Here is a 26094-nt window from a genome sequence, read left to right on the forward strand (position 1 = left end):
ATTTCCTGGCATCAGGTTCCTCCAGGACATCTTTAACCCCAAACAGGGCGCTCTGACCCTTGCACTGCCCTGTGCTGCCCCTGTGGGGCCCTCTGGCATCAGCAATGACCCCACAGCCTGACCCAAACCAGCCAAAACCCTGCTTGGACCCTCCTCTCCCCTCCAGCTGGGAAATGCCAGCTTGGAAAACACCAAGTTTGGCACATGCCATGCTCTGTGGGAAAGTTGAAAGCGACCCAAACCAACATCACTCTTTGGGCAGCACAGCAAGAACGGGCCAGCCCCAGTTTTGGGTGAAACCCTTCCCTCCCACCCCCTCGCTGACCTTGCTGGTGTCCTCGGTGTCAGACTGGGTGCTGGTCTCCTCGTAGAGGTCGGACTCCTCGGAGGCGATGGGGACCTGCACCGTCAGGCTGGGGTTGTTGATGAAGTTCATGTGCTCCAGCTCGTCCATGAAGATGTGCTCCTTGCCCGTGATGCCGTCCAGGTACCCCGACTTGGGCTCCAGGGCCGTGTCCAGGTGGTTGAGCGCGGGGTTGTCCCTCTTGCTGGGATCCTGCTCCTCCTCGGGTGCCACCTTCTTGCCCTTGCAGAGGCGGCGCAGCAGCGCCAGCAGTGCGGCCTTGCCCAGGGCGATGCCGCGCGTGATGCGGCCGATGGCGATCTGCAGGTTGTTCATCTCGCCGTCATCGTCCGATGCTGCCAGGCTGTCGGCGCTGAAGGAGCTCAGCAGCAGGGCCAGGAACAGGTTTAGCACCTGGGGGGACAAAGCAAACATCAGCCCTGAGCTCCAGTGGGTGCTGAGCCTCAGGGTTTCCCTATGGAGCTGCAGGGATCTGAGGCATTCACATTTTCTGGAAAAATCCCTTCGCCCAGTGTGACGGTGTTCACAGGGGTTCTTGGATGAGGGAAGAGGCGAGGATGTGACTCCATGTTTCAGAAGGCTGATTTATTATTTTATTATATATATTACATTCAAACTATACTAAAAGAATAGAAGAAAGGATTTAATCAGAAGGCTAGCTAAAAATAGAATAGCAAAGAATGATAACAAAGGGTTGTGGCTCGGCTCTGTGTCCGAGCCAGCTGGGCTGTGGTTGGCCATTAATTACAAACATCCAACATGGGCCAATCAAAGATCCACCTGTTGCATTCCACAGCAGCAGATAATCAATGTTTACATTTTGTTCCTGAGGCCTCTCAACTTCTCATGAGGAAAAATCTTAAGGAAAGGATTTTTCATAAAAGATGTCTGTGACAGCCCAGGATTTTTCTCCTGGGAAGCTGCGAGGCCTCAGAGAAAAAAGAAAACAATAATTATCTGATTTGCTTCTCCTGTGTGTTCCTCCTTTGGGATGCGTTTGGAGATTGTTTACCCACAGGTGATTGTTTCATTGGATTCTGCTGTGGCCAATCAGGGCCAAGCTGTGCCAGGACTCTGGAGAGAGTCACAAGTTTTCATTATTATTTTTTAACCTTCTCTAAGTTTCCTTTCTGTATTCTATAGTATAGTATAGTAGAGTAGAGTAGAGTAGAGTATAGCATTCTTTAATATAATACAGTATCTTAAAAAAATAAATTAGCCTTCTGAGAACGTGGAGTCAGACTCATCGTTCCTTCTTTCCTTTGTCTGGGGGTGACCCAAATACAATAAGGATCGCTGGTGGCTGTGGAGGAACCCTTTCACTGAGCACCTCATGGGCTCTGCCCTGCCCTCACCAGCTCTGGGGGCTGCAGAGGTGCCAGTCCCAGTTCCTGGAGGGCATGGACATGCTCCTCCTCAAACCCCCTGGGCTCTGATGCCTTCCACCTCACCCTGGGCTCCCACGGTCCTGCTGATCCTGCCGCAAGTGATGCCAGCCATGGTTTCAGCTCCCCTCAAGCTCTCCTGTGGATCTGTGAGTGTGTCCCTTCCTTTGGTCCCTTGGAGCTCCAGGAATCCCATGGGGGGCTGCTCAAGCCTCCGCTGCTTCTCCCCATCACCCCCAAGGATGCAACTCAGCTCTTGTGGCTGCCCCTGGATCCCTGGAAGGGTCCAAAGCCAGGCTGGATGGGGCTTGGAGTGGCCTGGGATGGTGGAAGGTGTCCCTGGCCAAGTCACAGGGTGGGACTGAGTGCTCTTCAATGTCCCTTCCAACCCAAACCAGTCTGGGATTCCATGGTGCTGTGATTATGTCCCTTCTCTTCCCCAGAATGAAACCTCCTGCTTGTCCTCTCAGCTGCAGCTCTTCCTCTCCTCTTCCCTGGCTTTGGCAGCCCAGATTCCCAGCAAGCCCCAGCAATGCCCAGCAAGGACGGATGATGGACTGTCCTGAGGGTCTCCCACACCCTGGGGCCATGGAGGAGCCTGGATTGGCTGTGACCCCATCCCTGTGACCCCATTCCTGCTCTGCTTCATCAAAGCCGTGTTTCACACCAGCACAAGCCAGGAAATGCTCTGTGTAACTCCAGGCATGGCTCGTGTGCTTCCCCTTCTACTTCACCATCCCAAAACGTGCTTGGAGCCCACCACAGCCTCTCCTGGCACAGCTGGGGCTGCTGCCTGCCAGGAGCAGCAGCGGAGGGGTGGGATGGGCACCCCGAGGGGCAGAGCAGGGACGGAGCCAGCCCACAGCTGTCGGTGTTTGTGCCGCGGTGCCAGCAGGCATCTGAGACGGGAATTAGCTGCTATCCAAGGACACTGCTGCTTTCACATGACTCATGCCATGTGCCTTAAAGCACGTCTTTAAATAAATCCCCGCGGGCCCAGCAGGCAATTACCCCATTAAGCACCAGTTACAGTTAATGGGCGCCGCTGGCTTTGTAGGACAGGACTCTGTTACCTTGTCACCCGACTGACTTCCTCCCTTTTCCCTGAATAACCCCAAAGGAAATGCTCAAAGTGTCATTAAGAGCAAAGGACAGGTCACCTTCTTCCTGCGTGAGAAACACACACCTCCCTGCACGGGGAGCCTTGGGAGCCTCTGGGACGGGCTCCAGGGCTCGGAAATACCTGAGGCATGGCCAGGAGAGCCTGGCAGAGAGGAGGAGGAGGAGGAGGAGGGCACAGAGGGCCCTGGCCGTGTTTGTGCTCCATATTTCTCTGCTGGGCTGTAAATAGAGCCCTGCAGGAGCTGCAGAGCTGCCCCGAGGGCTGGGGTGCACCTTTGGGAGGGGACAATGGCACCTCTGGGATGGGGACACCTGCACCTCTAGGATGGGACAATGGCACCTCTAGGATAGGGGCAATGGCATGTCTGGGATGGGACAGTGGCACCTCTGGGAGTGAGACACCTGCACCTCTGGGATGGGGACAATGGCACCTTTGGGAGGGGACAATGGCATCTCTGGGAGGGGACACCCACACCTCTGGGATGAGACAATGGCACCTTGAGGTGGGGACACCTGCACCTCTGAGAGGGGACACTGGCACCTCTGGGATGGAGACAATGGCACCTCTGGGAGGGGACACCCACACCTTTGGGACGGGGACACTGGCACCTCTGAGATGGGGACAGTGGCACCTCAGGGAGGGGGACAATGGCACCTCTAGGATGGGAACAGTGGCAGCTCTGGGAGAGGACAATAGCACCTCTGGGAGGGGACAATGGCACCTCTGGAATGGGGACACCCAGACCTCTGGGAGGGGACAATGGCACCTCGGGGAGGGCTGTCACTGACCCCACCAGCTGCAATTGTCCTGCCCCTGTTTCTTCCCCACAGTGGTGCCCTGGAGAGGTGGGCAGACTGTGCTGCCCCAAAAATGAGCTCCAGAAGAGGGAAACCTCCCAGAGCCCCTTTTGGGAAGGCTCTGCAGGAACTCCCAGCTGGTATTCCCAGTCCAGACTCCTGCACTCCCTGCAGATGGCTCTGGACAGGCTCCTGCTCCTTACAGGGGCCCTTGTGGGTGATTTTCAGGCTTACCATCCCTTGGACAGGTGGCATCACCAGCCTCTGCTGGCTGTGGGAGATGGGCACGGGGCTGCTCCCCTCTCTGCCCAGCACCTCCCTGGGGCTCTCCCTTCAAAGCCCCAAATCCCAGGGAAGGCAAGAGGCACCCAAATCCCAACTTTCTGCCCTCAAAGTGTGACTCCAAGCTGACCCCAGCCGGGGGCTGCTGTGGGCTTCTCCTCAGGCTCCTTTCAGAGCCTCCCTGGGGACAGGGGTCAGCGGCTCCCGGGGGCAGATAGTTTTTCAAAGCAAATTCCAAAGGGATTACACAACCGCGGCAAGTAATAGGAGCGAGTCGGCTCTTCCCTCCCCTGCCCTGCTCCTCAAGAAGGGAGAGCAGGGCCCACGCAGGCTGCAAAACAAGCTCCAGAGCTGCCAGCGACGGGGTTACCAAGTTTAGAAAGGATTTCACGCTCGCCTGGAACTCGCAAACCTGCGGCTCAGGCAGCACAGGCAGCCGGGGGCAGTGGGGAGGGGGGGGTGTAGGGCGGGGGTGAGGGGAGCACAGGGTCCCACAGACTCCGAGAAGGAGGCTGGCATTCACCTGGAGCACGGTGAGGGCTGGGGAGGTTGGGGATCTGCAGGAACCTTGTGGGGGGGGCTGCTCCAAAAGCACCTGGAGCAGAGGGTGGGATGGATGGATGGATGGATGGATGGATGGATGGATGGATGGATGGATGGATGGATGGATGGATGGATGGATGGATGGATGGATGGATGGAGCTCTGCCTCCATCCCTAATCAGGAGAGTGGGAAATGGGGCAGGAAAGCAGGAAAAGCCAAGTGGAGGACACAGGGCAGCTTGAAGCTGAGCTCTTTTATCCCAGAGTGGCTCCTGCCTCTGCCTAAAGCCCATTTGTGTTTTCCGTGCCTCAGTTTCCCCCCAGTTCCCAGTCTGGTTTCAGCTGGGGGTTCCTCAGGAACATTTCCTTCCCCTGTCTCACACAGAGCTGACACAGCCCACCCGCAGGGCCTGGGCAGGGAGGAGAATCCCTGTGCTCCAACCAGACCCTGCCACGGTCACAGCCCTGAGCTGCACAGAGGCGTCCCCAGCCCAGCACCCTCCGTGTCCCCAGCCCCAGGCTCACCACGAGGTTGCCGATGACCATGACCATCATGAAGACGATGAGGCACATGGTCTGGCCGGCCACCTCCATGCAGTCCCACATGGTCTCGATCCACTCCCCGCAGAGGATGCGGAAGACGATGAGGAAGGAGTGGAAGAAGTCGTTCATGTGCCAGCGGGGCAGGGTGCAGTCCACAGAGATCTTGCACACGCACTCGATGTAGCTCTTGCCGAAGAGCTGCATCCCCACCACGGCGAAGATGAAGACGATGATGGCCAGGACCAGCGTGAGGTTGCCCAGGGCGCCCACGGAGTTGCCGATGATCTTGATGAGCATGTTGAGAGTGGGCCAGGACTTGGCCAGCTTGAAAACCCTCAGCTGTGGGGGCCAGAGAGATTCTGCTTAGCCATTACCAACTATGAACGAACCCACAGCCGAATCCTCCTACTTACACGAGGGCTTCAACCCCTTCTACCACTCATAGCCACCTGATGACTCCTAGCCAACCTAACAAACATGGTCCTTCCCCCAACAACAAAGCTCATAGCAGAACTAACCATTGTAATCACACTTTTCAACTGATCTGCCTTCACAATTGTCCTTCCAGGGGCTGCAATCCTACTTACTGCCTCATACATACTAATAACAACACAATGAGGTACCCTCCCATCCCAGATCACAGCACTCCAAAACTCCTCCACACAAGAACATCTCCTCATAGCCCTGCACATAATTCCCATGATATTTCTAATCCTTAAACCTGAACTAATCTCTGGCATTTCCATATCCAAGTATAGTTTCAACTAAAACATTAGACCGTGACTCTAAAACAGAAGTTAAACCCTTCTTACCTGCCGAGGAGAGGTAAAACCAATGGGAACTGCTAACTCTTGTATCTGAGTATAGAACCTCAGGTTCCTCACTTTCAAAGGATAACAGTAATCCAATGGTCTTAGGAGCCACTTATCTTGGTGCAAATCCAAGGCTGTGCAACTGCCATTGCACCCTCCTGGGGCTGTTTGACCAAGGCAGGAGGGGTTGAACCCACACTGTCGGAACTCAGGACACCCCTCTGGCTGTCCTGGATTGCCCAAACCCTGCCAGAGGGCTCAGAGACCTTGGCACAGAGCCCAAGACACCTGTGACTTTGATTATGACCCATGAAAAAAAATTACCAACCTTACATGAGGATCTGCAAGCCACGGAAGTCTTAAGTAGAATAATCATTACTTTGTCATGGGGTGAAAAACAGATTTTTTGGGGTTTTTAGAATGAGGGCTTAGAGTCCCAAGATGGAGGAATCTGGGAGTACCCTTTTCTTTTTTCCTTCTTCTTCTTGGCCTCCATCTTCTGCTGTGATGGTGGCACTTTTCGATTGTTTAGAGTAGAAGCTCACTGTCTAACACAGGTGATAGGTATTGGGAAGTAATTGTAAATATTGTACACATAGTTTTCAGAATAAAAAGATAACACCAGAGTGTCTCTGTCTGACCTGCTGAACGGACCTCGGCAGACCAGAGAAATAATTTTATAGATAAGAAACAATAAACAACCTTGAGAACAAGAACAGAAGAGTTCTGACTCCTTTGACTGCTGGGCTGGGAAAATAGACTTTCTAACACATCTTGGAGTCACTCTGACCAGCAGAAGCCCTGAGACCACACCTGCTCTGACTCCAACTTCCCTGAATATTTAACTCAGTCTTGTCTTTAACAGGGGCCAATTTGGGCCCTCCCAAGCTGAGCCCCGCCCCCCCCCCCCGCCCATGAAGGAGGCTGGAGAAGCCACCCCTGTCCCTGTCACCGCCCAGGTGTCCCCAGCACGTACCAGGCGGAAGGAGCGCAGCACAGAGAGCCCCTGCACGTTGGCCAGGCCCAGCTCCACCAGGCTCAGGGTGACGATGAAGCTGTCAAAGATGTTCCAGCCCTGCTGGAAATACTCGTAGGGATCCAGAGCAATGAGCTTCAGGACCATCTCTGCCGTGAAGATGCCTGTGAAAACCTGTGGGAAGCAGCACCCTTGACCACTTGTTCATACACCAGGGCTGAGCTGTGGAGTGGTGTGGGCAGCATCCCTCTTTTTTGGGGTATTCCCAAAGCATTTCACCCTGTTAGGGCCAGTCCCAGTTGGGAACAAGCTCCCCAGGTGCTGCCCAGTGGGGTGGTAAAGCCAGACTGGGAATACTGGTGACTGATTCCTCTGGAGGGACACTAAGGTGAGTGTTGGCAGCTGAAAATTAAAAATAAAATTTCCTTTGCAAGGAGACACCTTTGGAATGACTGGGAAATCGCAGATCCCAGCACTGGGAGCTGGGCTGCTGCTGGGATGCCCCTGTCCCTCCCTGAGCCCTGGGAGAGCTGAGCTGGGTTTTACACATTGTTCCTTTCCTGGGACCACAGCAGCACCTGCAGCATTGTGTCACTGCAGAGAGGGCTCAGCCAGGTGACAGTCACCGTCCCTGCTGCCATTCCATGGCACAGCACATGCAGAGGCTGGTGACAGATGGTGTTGGGACAGATCTGTCCCTCACAGAGCAGGGAGGAGCAGCAGGGAGGCTCCTGCATCCTGAGGGATGTCCCCATGTGTCCCCAGCATGGCCACAAACATCTCCTGTTCTGTTCCAGTGATTGTCCCCACGTGTCCCCAGCATGGCCACAAACATCCCCTGTCCTGCTCCATTGTCCCAGGGGATTGTCCCCATGTGTCCCCATCACGCCAGCCCACAAACATCCCCTGTCCTGCTCCAGTGTCCCAGGGAATTGTCCCCATGTGTCCCCATCACGCCAGCCCACAAACATCCCCTGTCCTGCCGGTCCCAGCTGGCCCTACCCTGTCCTGCACACCCTGGGGTGGCACAGGCAGCTCCCCCCGGGCACGGGAGGGGATTTGGGGCAGCCCAGGGGTCTCAGGGGTGTCTCCTCCTCCTCCTGCTGCTCCATCCCCGCCCGGCCCTTCCCCTGCAGATCATCCCCGGATCCGCTGCTGGCTCGGAGGAAGCCCCGGAGCCGCCCGAGCCCGGCCGTGCCTTGAGCCCCGGCCCATTAATCCCCTTGTATTTCCTGAGTGAAACCGGAGCCGGTCCCGCCCGCCGGACAGACAGCGGCGTCTGTCATTCCGGGGCTGCGCTCCAGGTGCTGGGGCAGCCCGGGGGGTGGGAGCGCTCCCATCCTCAGAGCATTTCCACCCCTGCCAGGGGCTCCGGGCTTGTCCCACCGCCGATCCATCCAGCTCAGAGACATTTGTCGTAGACATATTTTATAAAAAATCCTTTTGCCAGCATCTTTTCTCCTGAGAAACTGGGAAGCTTCAGCTTCAACTTCAGCTTCTTCATGTTTTACTACTTTAGGATGTGACATAGTGAATTGTTTACCAAGTATGTGAAATTGTTTTTACTTGATGACCAATGACAGCCAGCTGTGTCAAGGCTGTGAGCAGTCACAAGATTTTATTATTCATTCTTTCTTTGCTAACCTTCTGATAAAATCCTTTCTTCTATTCTTTCAGTATAGTTTTAGTATATAATTTTCTTTTAATATAATATATAGCATAAAATAATAAATCAGCTTTCTAAAACATAAAGTCAAGATTCTTATCTCTTCCCTTGTCCTGAGATGTGGTGGTGTTCACTGGGGTCCCAGGGTGAAGGAAGAGAGGAGGATCTGACTCCGTGTTTCAGAAGGCTGATTTATTATTTTATGATATATATTATATTAAAACTATACTAAAAGAATAGAAGAAATCATTTCACCACAAGGCTAGCTAAGAATAGAAAAAGAAAGAATGATAACAAAGGCTCTAAGACTCTCTGTCCCAGCCAGCTGACTGTGATTGGCCATTAATTAGAAACAACCACATGAGACCAATCCCAGATGCACCTGTTGCATTCCACAGCAGCAGATAACCATTGTTCACATATTGTTCCTGAGGCCTCCCAGCTTCTCAGGAGAAAAACTCCTAAGGAAAGGATTTTCCATAAAACATGTCTGTGACACTGAGACACCTACAAACACAACCACATTTAGTGACCTCAAATGAAGAACCACCACAGACATTTGCCACCAGTTCCAAGCAGGAGCAGCCACTAAATGCACCTATAAAATCAGGACAGCTGAGATTTGCAGTGATTCCACTGGACAAACCCTTGATTATTATTAATTTTAATGCTGCATTGTTGCTTCCTGCTCAGCAGGGACCTGTTTGTTCCCACAGTCTGGAACACCCTCTGCTCTGCCCCGTGGCCACCCAACCTTTCTGTGGGGACACTGTGGTGTCACCCAGGGCTGTGGTGCACAGGGTGGCTCAGGATGCAGCAGGAGGGGAGCAGGAATGGTGGATCCCAATCCCATCAGAGCCCTTGGTCCATCCCAGAGCCCAGCCCTGCTCAGGGACGCTGTGGGCAGAGCCCTGGGATGTCTCACACAGCAGCAGGGGAGGATCTGCCCTTTGGGAGGGGGTTTGAAGGAGGGAATGGAGCTCCCTACCAGGTTCCCCACGGTCAGCACATTCTCGAACTCCTCCGTCATGGGGTAGTGCTCCATGGCCATGAAGAGAGTGTTGAGCACGATGCAGATGGTGATGCCCAGGTCCACGAAGGGGTCCATCACCACCAGCTTGACAAATTCCTTCAGCTTCACCCAGGGAAGGCAGCAGTTCCAGACCAGGAATGTGTGGGCGAATTTGTACCACCAGGGTGGGCATTTCTGGTGAGCTTCTTCCAGCTCTGTGGGTGGGAAAAGAAAAGTGTGGGATTATCTTGTCCTCACCTGGGTGGGCAAGTGCTGACATTCAGGAGAAGTTCTCCTGAGGCCCTGGACCAGCTCTGGATGATCTATGACTTTAATATCATGGAATAGCCTGAGCTGGAAGAAACCCACAGGGATCATTGATGCAGCTTCAGTCACCCCAACACTCCCACCCTGGGCATCCCTGGCAGTGCTGTCCAAACCCTCCTGGAGCTCTGGGACCATTCCCTGGGCAGCCTGGGCAGTGCCAGCACCTCTGGGGGAAGAACCTTTCTCAATATCCATCCCAAATTCCCCTGGCATGGCTCGTTCCCTTATTCCCAGGGAGCAGAGATCAAAGCTGCCCCCTGAGGTCTGACCTCAGGCTCCTCTTCTGCAGCTGAACAAAGCAAGTGACCTCAGCCACTCCTCGTGTGGCTCCTCCACATCCTTCATCATCTTCTTAGCCCTCCTCTGGATACTTTTAAAAAGCTTTAGATCCTTTTTGTGTTGTGGCACCCAAAAAATACAGGGGCTAAAAGGAGGAGCTTTCCCATGCCCAGGCATGGAGATGATGCAGACCCTCCAAACTGGACAGGGATGGAAAGGCAGATCAGCCAGAGAACTGTGGATCCAATCCTGCTCCCAGCCCCTGGGCAGGATTTGAGGTGTCCCTGCCACCCTGAGATTGCCAGGACACCCAAGGGGACTGCTCTAGGCTGACCAGGGCGTTTTCTGCCTGTTCTTGGGGGACAGGGCACATGAACTGCTGAGTTCATGGTGCTTTTTGCTGAAGCTGACACTGCAGCTCCTGGGGAGCTGCTCAGCAGTTCCCAGTTGGCTCTGGAAAATCCTCTGACCAGCTGCAATCTCTTTAATTTGTGTGAGATTTTGGATTATTGCCTCCAGGCATCATCCCAGTGAGCTGGGATGAAAAGTCTGGCTTGAGCATCACTGATCCCAGGGCTGGAGCCATCCCTTGTGTGGGGCTGGGAATTTGGGACAGCCACTGTCACCAACCCAGGCCCTCCAGCACGGAGCAGGACCCTAACCCAGCAGGACATACCTTCCACAGCGTTGGAGATGACACTGATGGCACTTCCCACCCTCTTCTCCAGCCCTGGCCCATCCTGGTTGCCCACAGTGAGGTGGTTGAGGTCTGGCTTCTCCAGCTCATGGGTGGAGTTGAACTGGGAGGAGAGGAGGGAGGGATGCAGAGTTATTCCATGCTCTGAGAGACAGAGCAGCAGAAAACATGGAATGGTCTGGAGAGACCTCTGAGTGCAAGGTGGGCACCCCAAAAAGGCTTGTGGGACCCAACCCACGGTGGGGTGGGCACTCAGGGAGGTGGGCACCCTCGGGGATGGCAGGGGCAGGGCTGGCACCTACATCAACCACGGTGTCGGCTCTCTGCAGGGTGATCTTGGGCACCACCTGCCCGTTGCAGTCCTTGGCCTTGTCCTGGTCACTGTTGAGGTCCGAGTCCTGTCCCTTCCCGGCCACGCTGCTGGGCAGGGAATTGCTGCTGGATGAGCGTTCCTGCAACTGCACAACCCTGTCACCCCTGTGCCCGCAGCCATGGGGACATCCCACCGTGGCTGGGGGCTCCAGGGGCTGGGAACATTCCTTCCCTCCCTGGAAGTGTGGGATGGAGGAGGCTTGGGGCAGCCTGGGCTACTGGGAGGTGTCCCATGGCAGGGGGGCTGGATGAGCTTCCATGTCCCTCCCAACCCAAGCTGTCCTGGTTTCCTTTTTCCTTTTTCCTTTTTCCTTTTTCCTTTTTCCTTTTTCCTTTTTCCTTTTTCCTTTTCCTTTTCCTTTTCCTTTTCCTCCTCTTCCTCCTCCTCCTCCTCCTCCTCCTCCTCCTCCTCCTCCTCCTCCTCCTCCTCCTCCTCCACTTCCTCCTCCTCCTTCTTCTCCTTCTCCTTCTCCTTCTCCTTCTCCTTCTCCTTCTCCTTCTCCTTCTCCTTCTCCTTCTCCTTCTCCTTCTCCTTCTCCTTCTCCTTCTCCTTCTCCTTCTCCTTCTCCTTCTCGTCCTCGTCCTCGTCCTCCTCCTCTCCTTTTCCCTTTTCCCTACAAAATGTTACCATACAACGAAATAACAACCCCCAATACCAAACATATACAATACAACAAACACCATTTTATAACCACTAAAACTCCTGACCTCCCACTACACACCACCTCTAACCACTTCTATTTTCACAAATAAAAAAGTTTTACACAAAATTACACAAATTACAGTTTCCCCTTTCCCTTGCACCTCCTGCACTCAGCTCTCCACAGCTGAGTTGGGTCTGTTCAGGTTTGGTCAGGAATAGTTCCTGAGGACAAAAACTTGAGCAAACCTTGGTCCTTCAAGCAGGAAACTTTGCCCTTTGCAATGAGCTCTCATCCAAAGTGGCAAAGAAGCAAAATCCTCAAGGCTCTTGCTGAAATGTGACCTCCAGGATTTTTGCACTTGCACTAAATGTTGTATTAACACATTTCCATTGCAGGCAAAAAAAAAAAAAAAAAAAGAATTTTTTTGTCCTTTTTTTTTTCTTTTCAACAGTGCTTTTAAATTTGAAGTTTTTTACACCCTCTCATAGCACTGAGGATGCCACAGTGGAGTGGGAAATTCTCTGTTCTCACAGCACATTGCTGAAATCCAGGACATTTTCCACCTTTAATAATGGGAGATTAAATATTAATATAAAAATTATAATTATAGTTTCTTGTAGGTGTTTTGCCCTCACTCTCAGCTTAATTCCCTCTGTTTTTTCCATTTCTCTGTGTGACTCTAAAGGAAGACATCCCTTAACAAGGCCTTTGGGCACTTCCCTGCTGGATTTGCTCAAGAAAGGGGACTCAGCACCAGCCTGAACCTCGGGCAGGGCTGGCTCAGACCCTTCCTGCAAACAGCAGCCAGAGAGGAGCAGCCACTTCCCAGGGGATGCTGTAGCTCTGGACAGATAAGAGAAGAGAGATAAGAGGTCTGGAGAGAGTCAAACATTGGTCTGTGTCTCTCTACATGTGAGGGAGGTGGTGACCTGCCCAAAGAGATTTTCTGGGATGTCTCCTGTGGATGCTGCTGACATGGACCAAAAGGATGGTTAGAGCTGGAAAATGGCTGGGCTGCAGCACCAGAGGCTTTTGGGCGTGTTTTTATAGGAATTTTGCACTGAAAAACATTGTCAAGGATGGCAAAGGGGTGAAGGTAAAATCATGGCACCACAGGGGGACATCTCCTGTCCAGCTTGTGCTTTGGCCAAGCAGGGCTGGAACAGATGACCCTGGAGGTCCCTTCCTACCTGGTGCTCATTGGATCCCAGGGTGGGAAAGGGACAGAAAGACCATCAGTTTCCAACCCTCCTGCAATGAGCATGGACACTTCCACCATTCCAGTTTCCTTGGCTGCCACAAGGACACCAGGAGCTCCCTGGTGAGGCTCAGGGTGTCTCCAGCCCTTGGTTGTGCCCCCAAAGCCCAGGGTTTGCTGACACACTGAGCTGAGCTGCCCCATCTTCCCTGAGTGCTCCTTTGTGTCCTGGTGACACCGAGCTGGGCTCCTGCCAGCCTTCCTGATGTGCTGCAGGAGATCCTCTGGAGCTTCTGAGGTCTTTTATGTCCCTCACCTCCTCCTCCTCTCAAACATCCCTGTGCTGCTCCCCTCTGCGCCTCCCAGTGCACCCCAGGCTGGGATTTGGATGTGGAAATTTGATCTTTTCAGCCTTTTTTGTCCCCACCCATGATAGTATCTCAGTTTTCTGATTCAGATGTGATGCCCAAAACAGTTGATCCATTTTTTCTCTACTTCCTATGGACCAAAGGGAGTTTTTATTCGGATTTTACACCATGCTTGTTGCTGCCTCCATTTCCTCTCCCTATCCCCAAGACCCCTCATTTTGGCCTCCACTCTTCCAACTCACCAGCCTTTCCTGCTCCTCTTGCTGCTTCTTCAGCTGCTCCATGAGCTGCTGGAATTCCTCCTCCTTCTGCTGCTCCTCCAGCATGGTGGCATCGTTCTGCTCAGCATAAGCCATGGCCACCACGGCCAGGATGAGGTTGATGAGGTAGAAGGAGCCCAGGAAGATGACCACCACGAAGAAGATCATGTAGGTTTTCCCTGCTGCCCGCAGTGTCTGTGGGGAGAGGTGGCAGGGATGCCACCGTGTCACTTTGGTGGCGCTCCCAAGAGAAGTTTTTGCCCCTCCTGGTTGTGGTAGGAGGGAAATATTTTGCTCCTGTCTTCTCCAAGAGTTGGTCGTTGGCCAATGGACCTTCCTGCAGGCCCTGGCATTGGGATGGAATTGGTGGGAGGCAGGGAGAAGCTTTGGTTGACAAAGTTCCTGAGGGCCGGGAGTGATGGAGGTGGGGCCAATATTCCATCACTGACTCGCTTTGCTCAGCCCTCACCTTCTCAGGGCTCACTTTCAGGACAGCAGGGTCCTTTTATGACTCTGATCATCTGGGCAAACCTTCAGAGGACAGGGGGAGCCTCATGTGTGGGATCCCTTTTACCTGGCCAGCCTCTGGGGCTGGGGTCAGCTGGGGTTCTGTGGTGTCTCCCTAGAGGACAACTCAAGGTGGGGACAAGTGAACCCTGTCCCTCAACTCGAGCCAGAGGTGCTCTGGACAATCTTATAAATCCCTGATTTCCCTGTTAGAGCTGGCAGCACCCTGGGAAATACACTGCACTGAAACACAGCGTCTTCCATGTTAGGGAAGCAGTAATTAGGCCCATCCCCACTTCCACTGATCCTGGGTCCACAAACCTCAGAAGGACCCACAGAAGGTTCCAGTCAGTGACTTTTCACCTCAGAAGGGCCCACAAGGTTCCAGTCAGTGACTTTTCACCTCAGAAGGACCCACAAGGTTCCAGTTAGTGACTTTTCACCTCAGAAGGGCCCACAGGGTTCCAGTCAGTGACTTTTCACCTCAGGGGCAGCACAGAGACGAGAGGAAGGCTGGCACAGGGGAGGAGGGGTGGTGCCTACCAGCTGGAAGAGGTTCTCCCAGAAGTCCTGGGTCATGAGGCGGAAGAGGGCCAGGAAGGCCCAGCTGAAGGTGTCGTAGCTGGTGTAGCCATAGTTGGGGTTCCTGCCGGCCTTCATGCACTCGTAGCCCTCAGGGCACTTCCTGCCAGGGGGGCAGCAGGAGTGAGACCCTGGCATAGCCCAGAGCCAAACCCATCCCTGAGGGAGGGGATGCAGTGGGGGACCCTCCCCTCAAACCCATCCCTGAGGGAGGGGGTACAACAGGGGGATCCTCCCCTCCAGGATGGGACAGGTGGGACACCTGGACTGGCACCACCTGCCCCTGTGTGAGAGCTGATGCCCCCCAAAGCTGTCATGGGCTGGAGGCTCAGACTGAAAACCCTCAAGCTGTAAATATATATATTTATTTAAAGTGGGAAAACACATTTTGCTTGGGATTGGGTTGTACACTGAGGTAGTTAGGGTTTGGGGATTTCTTTGGGAGAGGTGTTTTTTGGGGATTTCTCCCTTCCCTTCCCTTCCCTTCCCTTCCCTTCCCTTCCCTTCCCTTCCCTTCCCTTCCCTTCCCTTCCCTTCCCTTCCCTTCCCTTCCCTTCCCTTCCCTTCCCTTCCCTTCCCTTCCCTTCCCTTCCCTTCCCTTCCCTTCCCTTCCCTTCCCTTCCCTTCCCTTCCCTTCCCTTCCCTTCCCTTCCCTTCCCTTCCCTTCCCTTCCCTTCCCTTCCCTTCCCTTCCCTCCCCCTTTAACTGATAATAAAATTAGTTTCCTAGTCACACACGCAAAAAAATTGATTACAGTGAATTAAGGCAAAAAATTAATGAAAATACCTTAATCTCATCCCATTACTTCTAATAGATATGTACTATTTCATTTTAAATAATATAAATTTGGGGTGCAGAGGGAGGGGGTCTCACCCACCCAGCGTCGCTGCTGTTCCCGCAGAGCAGGGCATCCAGGGCTCCCTCCAGGAAGTAGTAATTGGCTTTGCAGATGGGGAAAGAGCAAGGAATAAAAATGAATGGATGAATAAATAAATAAATAAGCACAAATATTGATTTTCAAACTCTTGGGTGCAACTTGCTGTCAGGGAAATTCTTAAATCCCAGGGGAATTTGTTGACTCCCAGTGTCAGGCACGTGCTGGTTATCTACTCTCTGTTGACTTTGTTGCTTGTCTTGGCTCTGTCTCAGGGAGCTCCTGGGATTGTTTCATCAATCCAGCCAGGTCCCTCCCAAGCCTGGAAACCCCTCTGGATCTGGCCAGGGCCAGGCCACCTGGAGAACGGAATGGGTTAACACGAGGTCCAAGGATCAAGGCTGGGCTGTTTTCCTGGCAAACTGGGGCATTGGCAGGAAGCACCAAGCATGGGGCATGGCAGGAGAACCAGGAAAACCTGGGGAAATGCTCCTGCTCCATGGCTGCAGCTCCTCCTGCTGCTCCCATCGCTGGTGGGGACTCCAGGGGTCCTTACAGCTCCTCCTGAGGGATCCACAGGAGCTGCCAAGCAGGGACACCACAGTGACCTGCCCAGGGACACAGGAGCACCTGCAGACACCCACACCTGGATGTGGCAGAGGGCAGCTGGATCCAGTCCTGGACATTACCCAGCACAGCCCTCCCAGCATTTTGGGCCTTTCTGGGTCCTCCTTGGCCCTGCCTGCCTTCTTGCCATGGGGCTTATCTTTATCCTGTGGGGGCTCAGGGAGGATACCCTGTTTGTGCAATTCCAGGTTTTTGGGCTGGCCCCAGCAGCTGCTCTGCTACACTCCTGGTCTTGGGAATTTCTCTTTGCTTGGAACTCATCATGGATGGAAGATCCAAGATCCTATGGATGGAACTTGTCCCCTGCCAAAACCTGCCTGTGATGAATGCTGGAGCTGATTGTTGGGCCAAGCAGCTCAGCTGAGACCCAGCCCAGCCTTCTGAGCTCTGCTGAGTGTCCTGAATGAGGTGTGGAGCATCCCTGTGGGGTTCCCTGCAGCTCTACCAGGCAGATTTGCTAGATTCTTACATTCTTGTGGAGTTTAAAAACACAAAACTGAAGAACAAGCAAAAACCCCGCCACACTTCAGGGAAAATTTTCAAAGGGGTAAGGAAGGAGAAAGGTAGATCTTCCTGAGGAGCTGTGCTGGTTCTATCCCTCCATTTGTCTCTCCCTGCCTTCCTGTGGCTTTTGTGGTGTTGCATGAAGGGTTCATTGGGCACTGTGGAAGGATCCAGATAGTAAAAAGTGGATTCAAAATGTCATTCTTACATCTTTTCCTCTGGTTTTTTGGAGTTTTTCCCCTGGTTTACCAGAGGAACAGGGAACCCAAAGTTCCACCTGCTTCTCAAAGGTTTGGTCTCCCTGCTGTAACCCCCCAATGGCACATTGGCCCTGACCAGCAAGTGATAGAGGTGGAGACTTTGGTCCATCCCAACCTTCCTGTTGTGAAACCTTCCTGGAAGAGCTCAGCTTGCCCAAGTGGACCTCACTGTCCTGTCCAGGGGGATTTGATCCCGTCTGTCCCTTTGGTGAGGGTGCACAGCCTGGGCAGGAAGGTCCCTGTGAGCAAACCTTGGTGTGGCCAGGAGGAGCAGGAAACTGAGGAGCAAACCAGGGTGGAGGTAGGGGAGAAGGGGTGCAGGAGCTTTACCTTCATCGCTGATGTAGGCCTCAAAGTCAAAGGTGCTCCCGGTGAAGTTCCCGGTGAAGTTCCCGGTGAAATTCCCGGTGAAGTTCCCGGTGAAGTCATCCATGAAGTCGTAGAAGGTGGAGTTGGCCGAGGTGTCGTTGCCCAGCCCCAGGTCCTGCAGGAAGGTGCTGTTGGGGGGAGGCCAGCGCACGCACTTCTGCCGCAGGTTGCCCATGAAGAGCTGCAGGCCGATGAGGGCGAAGACGCTCAGGCAGAAAACCGTGAGGATCATCACGTCCGAGAGCTTCTTCACCGACTGGATCAGGGCCCCCACGATGGTCTTCAGCCCTGGGGGAGGCGCCACCACTGAGCTGACTGCTCTTGGTTAATTGTGGTGTCCCCAGAAGGTACTGGCTGTCACCCCTGAGTGACCCCCAGCTCTGTGCTCACATCACAGCCCAGCTCTGTGCCCACACAAAGCTGTCACCCTTGGGTTGGTGCTGGTGACTTCCCCATCCCAGCCTTGGCATATCCAAACCAACACCTATCTGAGCCTGGCAGCCATCATTTCCTCTGCATTTTCTTTTTTTCCCCCTAAATCGGGCATTTTTTTGTACCAAGCCACTGGAGTGAAGCACTTCAGAGTGGGACGTGGAGAAGATCTTTGCTGGCCCAGCTCTTTGATGCTGTGCACCTCTCCCAGCTCCAGAAAAGCCTCCCTGGCCTAACTGCTGTCCCTGGGTGTGACAGACATCTTTTATGGAAAATCCTTTCCTTAGGGTTTTTCCTCCTGAGAAGCTGGGAGGCCTCAGGAACAAAATGTAAACAATGGTTATCTGCTGCTGTGGAATGCAACAGGTGCATCTGTGATTGGTCTCATGTGGTTGTTTCTAATTAATGGCCAATCACAGTGAGCTGGCTCAGACTGTCTGTCTGAGACACAACCCTTTGTTATCATTCCTTCTTTTTCTATTCTTAGCCAGCCTTCTGATGAAATCCTTTCCTCTATTCTTTTAGTATAGTTTTAATATAATATATATCATAAAATAATAAATCAAGCCTTCTGAAACATGGAGTCAGATTCTCATCTCTTCCCTCATCCTCGGACCCCTGTGAACACCGTCACACCTGGGTGGTTGAGAGCCCTGCCAGGCCTCTCATCCTGATCCCTTCAAGCTGGCAAATCCCTGGTGTGCCCCAGTGAAGGTGACAAAGTGACATCTGCACCTGGATTAACTCATCTCTCCCTACACCATCACCAATCCCTCCCCAGGGAGGCTCATCCACAGATCCTCAATGGGGTTTTTCCATGGAGGATGGAGTTCCTGTCAGTCAAGGTCTACATGGGTGATGGACAATGCCGGGACATCCCAATGTTCATCTTTAGAGCTTTCTCACATGGAAAAATTCTCCAAGGAAATGACTTTTAGCCCTGCCCTCCTGCCAGGTCATCGTTCCCCAAACTATTTAAGTAAAATCCTGTTCTCCACGGGCCTGACCAAGGTCAGATGTTCCAAACCAGCTTATTTTTTGCCACTGCTATTTCTGCAGACCCCTTGGGGATGTCATTCCAAAAAGAAGCAGCAGTTTACATTTTGCCCAATGCAATTTTTAGCCTGTTTGATGAAGGAAAAAAACATTCAAATGTGAACCCTCATGATCTGGAGCCTGCAGGGACACCACAAGGATTTATTCACCACAAGGAATTTTCATTTTCAGTTCAATCTCACACTTCAGATTTCTGTGCTTGCACCAGGTGTTGAAATGGTATCAAATTTGGAAATGAGCAATCATAGGGATTTGATAAGGTGCTCCTCACACGAGTCTGGGTGTTTTGGGTGATGTTAAACCAATACCTGTTAAATATCTCAACCTCAGCAGCAGACAGCTAACAATGGGCAGAAAACTGAGTCCATAGCTTCAAAAATCGAGAGATTTGGTTTATCAAACCCATAAATCCACTGGGAGCACAAATTCCCTTAATCCATCTCCAAGGAGCCCTAAAAACATCACATCTGCCTCTTCAGGGGCTGCCAAACAACCTGATGAGTGCAGCTGATTTCAAGATGCAAAATCAGCAGGACCTGGCCCAAAAGCTGAATTTACATGGAAAATTTATGGAATACCTAATTTTCTTTGTTTTCCCTTGGATCTGGCCAAATAAGCAGGAATTTCTGGGAATGGTGGGAACACCTGAGCTCAGGGGAAGGCACGGAGGGGAGGCCCCAAGTCCCACCTGGTATCACCGTGATGGTTTTCAAGGCACGGAGGACACGGAAGGTCCTGAGAGCAGAGATGTTCCCCAGGTCCACGAACTCAGTGATGTAGCTGTGGGACAGGAGAGGGAGGAGCTGCAGGGGCTCTGCCCAGAGCACTCCTTGTTCCTCCCCATCCCACAGGACTCACGCCATGGAGATGACCATGAAGTCCAGCCAGTTCCACGGGTCACGCAGGAATGTGAAGTCGTCGATGCAGAAGCCTCTGGACAGGATCTTGATGAGAGACTCGAAGGTGTAGATCCCAGTGAAGGCATATCTGAAACGGGACTGGTCACCCGGGACACACTTGCCCAGGTCCAAGGTTTGCCCACCCCTCCCAGGGGGAATGTCTTGAGGAGCTGACTCTGGGGGCTGATGTGTTTTTGGGGTGCTTCAGCACTGGGAGAGGTTTTCTCCTCTGTTGTGTTGTGATTTCAGGGTTTACCCCAGAACCTCGAGTCCCTCCCCTGATAATTCCCTCCCAGGTGTGTCAGTCACCTCTCCTTTCCTGTCCCAGCACTGTCTGTCAGTCCTGGCATTCCAGAATGGCATCGAGTGATTGGCAGATTCAAAGGATGCCCTCTACCCCTGGGGGGCATTGGGCCATCCAGGTGTCCTTTGTCCCTTTGTCCCTCCCCTCCTGTCCCTGCTTGGTGGCTCCCTACCCCTTCCCTGCCCCTCTCCCCGGGGTTCAAAGGAGCAGCAACCACGGGCTCAGGGAGTTCTGTTGGAGCTGGTGCTGCATTCAGAGGCCTGTGGGCCAGAATAAAGCTCTGGGTCCAAACCCTCCATCAGAACCGACTCCTTTCCTTCACCATCGCCTTAAAGCTTCTCCAGCAGAGGGAAACCTGAGGAGCAGCCCCTGTTATGGGGGGAAGCTCCATCCCAGCCCCACCAGAGCTCCTGCAGGCCTGGACTTGTCCCCACGGGCCCAGCTGCAGCACCCAGCCAGCCCAAAGTGTCTGTGGGGTGAAACACCACACACCCAGCCAGCCCAAAGGGTCTGTGAGTGAAACACCACACACCCAGCCAGCCCAAAGTGTCTGTGGGGTGAAACACCACACACCCAGCCAGCCCAAAGGGTCTGTGAGTGAAACACCACACACCCAGCCAGCCAAAAGTTTCTGTGAGTGAAACACCACACACCCAGCTGGCCAAAAGTGTCTGTGAGTGAAACACCACACACCCAGCCAGCCAAAAGTTTCTGTGAGTGAAACACCACACACCCAGCCAGCCAAAAGTTTCTGTGAGTGAAACACCACACACCCAGCCAGCCCAAAGTGTCTGTGGGGTGAAACACCACACACCCAGCCGGCCAAAAGTGTCTGTGAGTGAAACACCACACACCCAGCCAGCCAAAAGGGTCTGTGGGGTGAAACACCACACAGTTGCTACTATTTGGTTCAGCAGCAGGGCCAGACAAGCCAAGGCACATCCTGTCCGGCTATATTGGTAAATATTCCAATACTCCTCACCTTGTAAGGTGGGTTGGGACATCTTGAGGTACCAATCCCTCTGTTGACCATTCTGTATCACCTCTGTTCCTGATGGTGTCCCACCACCCCCATGCTCCCTGCTGAGGCCTGACTGTGCAGAACCACAGCAGAAAATGCTGGATTTCCCCTCTCCCCTGGGTTGTCCATGGACAGGTGGATCAGCTCAGCCTCTCCAGATGGACAGTGCTGACCTAGCCCAGCCCAACCTGCTCTTCAGGGCTCTCCAGACATGGGGATCCCACCAGAATTTGAGCAGCTCTGAAACATTCTCACTCTTCAATGCCCTATGGAGAGTGTGGACATCCCTTCTGAGGGCCACCAGCACCTCCCAGTGACACCTCCCCTGTGCTGAAGGGTGCCTGGATCCCCATCCCCTCTCTCAGCCTTGGTCTTGTCCCCCCTGGGGGACATTGCCAGGCTGGGCTGTCCCCATGGCCAGGGCAGGTCTCAGGACTCACTCCACATTCTTGGACCACGGCGGGGGGTTGCTCATCGTCATAAACACGCAGTTGGTTAAAATGGTGATCATGATGAACATGCTGAATAATTTAAAACCTGGTCAAGGACAAATGCTATGGATGGTGCCTGGATCCCCTCTCCCCATGGTCAGGAAGCCAAGAGTCCCTGTTCCTCTTGTCCTGGCTGCCACTTTGGTCCCTCACCCTGTCCTGCTTCTCGTGTTGCTCTCCTGCCTCAGTCCTGTGCTCACACTTCCCTCTTTTCCTCTTTGCTTCCGTGTATGGTCCCAGCCCCTTTCCTTCCTTTCTGCTTCCCTTCCCAGCTCTGTAGTGCTGGCCCTTCCTCCCTTTCTGTCCCCTCTGCTCCATCCTCTCCATCATCTTTGGATCCAGCTTTCCCTTCCCTTCCCTTCCCTTCCCTTCCCTTCCCTTCCCTTCCCTTCCCTTCCCTTCCCTTCCCTTCCCTTCCCTTCCCTTCCCTTCCCTTCCCTTCCCTTCCCTTCCCTTCCCTTCCCTTCCCTTCCCTTCCCTTCCCTTCCCTTCCCTTCCCTTCCCTTCCCTTCCCTTCCCTTCCCTTCCCTTCCCTTCCCTTCCCTTCCCTTCCCTTCCCTTCCCTTCCCTTCCCTTCCCTTCCCTTCCCTTCCCTTCCCTTCCCTTCCCAGACTCTCCAGATTTCAAAAACCTTCATTTCTTTCTAGAAAGCTCTAACTCTTAGGCTTAGCCCTCTCTGCCTGTTTTCCTTCTCCCTTATGGCCATGAACCCCCACTTCCTCCAGAGCTCTGCTGGGATCACTTCCAACCACCCTGCAATGCTCTTGGGCTCCTTTCCTGCCTTTCCCTCTCTGTCCTGGTTCCTCTGCTTCCCTCTCCCAAAGCCTCCTTGGAGCTCCCCTGCTCACCCCCTTCCCAGTGGGACCAGATCTGACCCATGAACATTTCCCTTCCTTTCCAAGTCTCCCCAGACCTCAAAACCCTTCATCCTCTCCCTAGGAAGTTTCACCCCTTGGGCTTCTTCCCTTCTCCATCCAAACTGATTCCTCCCTTCTCCAACCAGAACAAGCTTTTGGTGCCTCCAAGGTGCCCATCAAGGACCTGTTCCTTGGGATAAAGCTCTGGGCAGCAGGTCCTGCCTGTGCTGGGGGCCCAGGAGGTTTCCACACCATTAACCCCTTCACTTGTCCTTCTCCTGGGGCTGTTTGGGCTCTGAACACCAGGGTTTGACCAAGACCAAGGATATGAATGGATGAGGACTTTGATGGCTCCTCTGCGGATGGGGTTGAAGGGCCCCAGCATGTAGAGAGCAGGGGTGGCCGAGAAGCGAAAGATGGACTTGCCCTTGTTGAGGACTATGAACGTCTGTGGAGAAAAGAGGGAAGGGAGAGTTAGTCCTTCTACATCCCCCAAACACCACAGACCAAGGGCTGCCCTTGCAGGGACGATTTCTCTGCGTGTTTGGAGTTCCAAAGGCTCAGGGATGCTCTCTGCTTTGGGAGAGAGGCAACCACAGCAGTCTGGGGTGGTGGATTGTGGAACAGCACACAGGGAATATTTCTCTGTCTGCTCTGGGGTGCCCTGACCCCCAGGGGAGCACTGACTTTGACCCTCATTCATGGAGAGAGTTTCCTAGACTCCAGAATAGACTAGAATCCACAAAAGTGTGAAATAGGTTGTAGAGAGTAGTGTAGGTGTAACACTTGGTGAGAAATTGAGGTTTGGGGATTTTTAGTGTGTTGTGGATGGAAGCAAGATGGAAGGCACAGGGTGTCATCCTGGGTTTCTTCTTCATGCTTCTTCTTCTTGGGTTTGGGTGGCATTTTGTAATTGGGCAGAAAAGTCTGCACTGGGATCAGTTCTTGGGTTAAAAGAGAAAATAATCTAGGTGTCAGTTCTTAATTGGATAGTTTAGCCTTATAAGATCTTGTATCAAGAGATTGTTGGCCATTTTGTGCCTTGCTGCAGAACTCATGGTTGTGAGACTGCTTTACTGATAAGAAATTATAAACATCTGAGTCCAAACATGAACTACCATCTCAAGTGCCTTCAATCCAGACCCAAAGAAACCGATAGTGGATCACCAGAATGGGCTCAGGTAAGCACAGGACGTCCCTGCTTGGGTCTTTTTCTTGGGACTTAGCCCTAAGGCCAAGCCTATGAGGCAGAGTAGAAATTCTCCAGAGTAGAAATCCATTTTGATTTAGGTGAAATGTACATCTTTGAGTCTGTGGTTAGAAAACATAGCTATGAGGCCTGACTGCAAAGCCTAAGCTCAAAGAAACTAATTCAATGAAAGACAGAGATAAAGGAGTAGAGACAAAGAGTGATAAAAAAGAGACAAAAAGGCTGCTGTGAAAGCAGGTCAACCTGGAATTGTTGACCTGGAATTCTTTCTGATAAAGAAGAACTAGCTGCAAATATCACGCAAAATTTGTAAAAATGAATATGTATGAACCTATGGTGAAATTCTATGCATATGGATTTGAGAAGAAGGTAAAAAGGGATCTGAAGTTCCCAGAAGTACACATGTCTTTTAAGGAGAGTAATCTCCGCATGCATCCAGCACTTGTAATAATAAACATAATAATAAACATACTGGCTTTACAACATTTACAGAGTTGTGGAGTTTTTAGCTATCTCCACAAAACACCTACCACGGTCAAAGCTCCATCCCTCACCTTCTTGTCCTTGTAGAAAGGGTCCAGGTCCTCCAGCGGGGTCCCGATGAGCTCCGCGGGTGGGTCGCCATAGATGAGGGGCAAGTTCTTGCCGGCTTCCAGGTCACTGCTGGGCTTGATCTCCTCCTCCTCGGGCATCTCCACCTGCTGCCTCTTTATGCGGAGCGCCTCGGCCTCGGCCATGCGCTGCTCGATGGCGGCCAGCGAGGCGGGCGTGAAGGGGCGCAGGTTCTCGGGGCCCGGGATGTGCGGCAGGCCGGCCATGCTCGCATTCTGCTCCCGGGCCCGCCGCGCCCGGCCTGCGGGGGCAAGGGGCTGCTGCACCACCTGGGGATGTCTCAGGAGGGGGTTTGGGGGCATCTTGGGGGAGTTTGGGGTTTGGGAATAGCACCTGGGGACATCTCAGTGGTATTTGGGGGCATCTTGGGGGTGTTTGGAGGCATCTCGGAGGGGTTTGGGGTTTGGGAACGGCAGCTGGGGACATCTCAGGGATGTTTGGGGGCATGTTGGGGGCGTTTGGAGGCATCTCGGGGGGGTTTGGGGTTTCGGAACAGCAGCTGGGGACACCTCGGGGGCCTTTGTGGGCATCTTGGGGGCGTTTAGCGTTTTAGAGACACCACCTGGGGACATCTCAGGGGTGTTTGGTGGCATCTCAGGGGTGTTTGGGGTTTTAGGAACACCACCTGGGAACATCTTCGGGTGTTTGGGGTTTGGGAACACCACCTGGGGGCATTTTGGGGGATGTTTGGTGGCATCTAAGTGGTGTTTGGGGTTTTAGGAACACCACCTGGGGACATCTCAGGGGTAGTTGGTTGCAGGATCTCAGCAGGGTTTTAGCAAATACATTTATGGCAGAAATGTTGAGCTCACAGGGAAGGTCATTGTGCATGGATCACAGAGCACCCAGGGTGCTCCTTCTCCTCCCAGACACCCATTCCCATCTGGAGCTGGGAAGCCTCAGGCTGGAGAAGGGACCTTCTGGTTCTCCACAAGTCCCTGAGCAGTGACAGGAAAAGGGGACACAACCTTAAGCTGCACCAGGGGAATTCTATGCTGGACATCAGGAGAAATGTTTTCCGAGAAAGATGGGGCACAGGAAGGGGTTGCCCGGGGAGGTGGTGGAGTCACCATCCCTGGAGGTGCTTGAGGAAAGCCTGGATGTGGCACTGAGTGGTGACAAGGTGGTGTTGGGTCATGTATTGGACTTGAAGATCTCAAAGGTCTTTTCCAATCTCATTAATTCTGTGATTCTGTGATACTTTGATTCTGTGATTCTTGGATGCTGTGATTCTATGATTCTTTGATTCTGTGATTTTGTGATCCTGTGATTCTTTGATTCTCTGATTCTGTGGTTCTCTGATTCTTTGATTCTGTGATTCTCTGATTCTCTGATTCTCTGATTTTTGATTCTGTGATTCCACCTCCAGTCAGGAGGCACCATGAGGCTGGGACACCTGTTGTCCCTGTCACCACCTGGCAGTGCCAGACACAGTTTCACACCCCAAACATGGTGTTTCAACACAACCAAACACCTTGGGAAGCAGCAGCCCTGCTCCAGCTGCCTCCCCTTGGCACAGCATCAACAGCTTTGCTCCTGCAAGGGGCCTGTGGTGCCTCCAACAGGAGGTTCCTTAGCCAGAGGAGCTGGGTCCTTCCTTGTGGGAAGCACAAGGAACCTGTCCTGCTTGGTGGCTCTGCTCCCAGGAAGGGTCAAAGGCTTGTCCTGAGCCAAAAAGTGAAGCAGTAATGGCATTTTTGGATGTCACAGGGATCGGGATGTCTTCCCAGAGGGAATAGGGTGGGTGGGTTAGGAGAGGTAAGGATGTTCTGCTGCATAGAGGCTGACATGCCCTGGGGGAGGTGGAGGTGCTGGCAGAGGCTTCCCCAACACCACAGAGGT

At 53.1% G+C, this 26094-nt stretch overlaps 1 protein-coding gene across 1 annotated transcript in view; it reads right to left on the reverse strand.

Annotated features, from left to right (window-relative positions):
* SCN4A (sodium voltage-gated channel alpha subunit 4) overlaps positions 1 to 24458 on the reverse strand; it is a 40919-nt gene extending 16461 nt beyond the window's left edge. The window contains exons 1-15 of the mRNA XM_058041534.1: positions 24195 to 24458; positions 22760 to 22878; positions 21523 to 21612; positions 19717 to 19845; positions 19547 to 19638; positions 17332 to 17658; positions 15614 to 15677; positions 14698 to 14839; positions 13630 to 13842; positions 11108 to 11263; positions 10785 to 10908; positions 9479 to 9717; positions 6825 to 6998; positions 5019 to 5375; positions 326 to 757 (exon numbers count right to left, since the gene is read on the reverse strand). Of these exons, the coding sequence (XP_057897517.1) occupies positions 326 to 757; positions 5019 to 5375; positions 6825 to 6998; positions 9479 to 9717; positions 10785 to 10908; positions 11108 to 11263; positions 13630 to 13842; positions 14698 to 14839; positions 15614 to 15677; positions 17332 to 17658; positions 19547 to 19638; positions 19717 to 19845; positions 21523 to 21612; positions 22760 to 22878; positions 24195 to 24458 (2922 nt within the window). The remainder of the gene's footprint in view (positions 1 to 325; positions 758 to 5018; positions 5376 to 6824; positions 6999 to 9478; positions 9718 to 10784; positions 10909 to 11107; positions 11264 to 13629; positions 13843 to 14697; positions 14840 to 15613; positions 15678 to 17331; positions 17659 to 19546; positions 19639 to 19716; positions 19846 to 21522; positions 21613 to 22759; positions 22879 to 24194) is intronic.
* Between the last annotated feature and the right edge of the window lie 1636 nt (positions 24459 to 26094).

Source organism: Melospiza georgiana, chromosome 28 (assembly GCF_028018845.1).
Source record: "Melospiza georgiana isolate bMelGeo1 chromosome 28, bMelGeo1.pri, whole genome shotgun sequence".
NCBI lineage: Eukaryota > Metazoa > Chordata > Aves > Passeriformes > Passerellidae > Melospiza > Melospiza georgiana.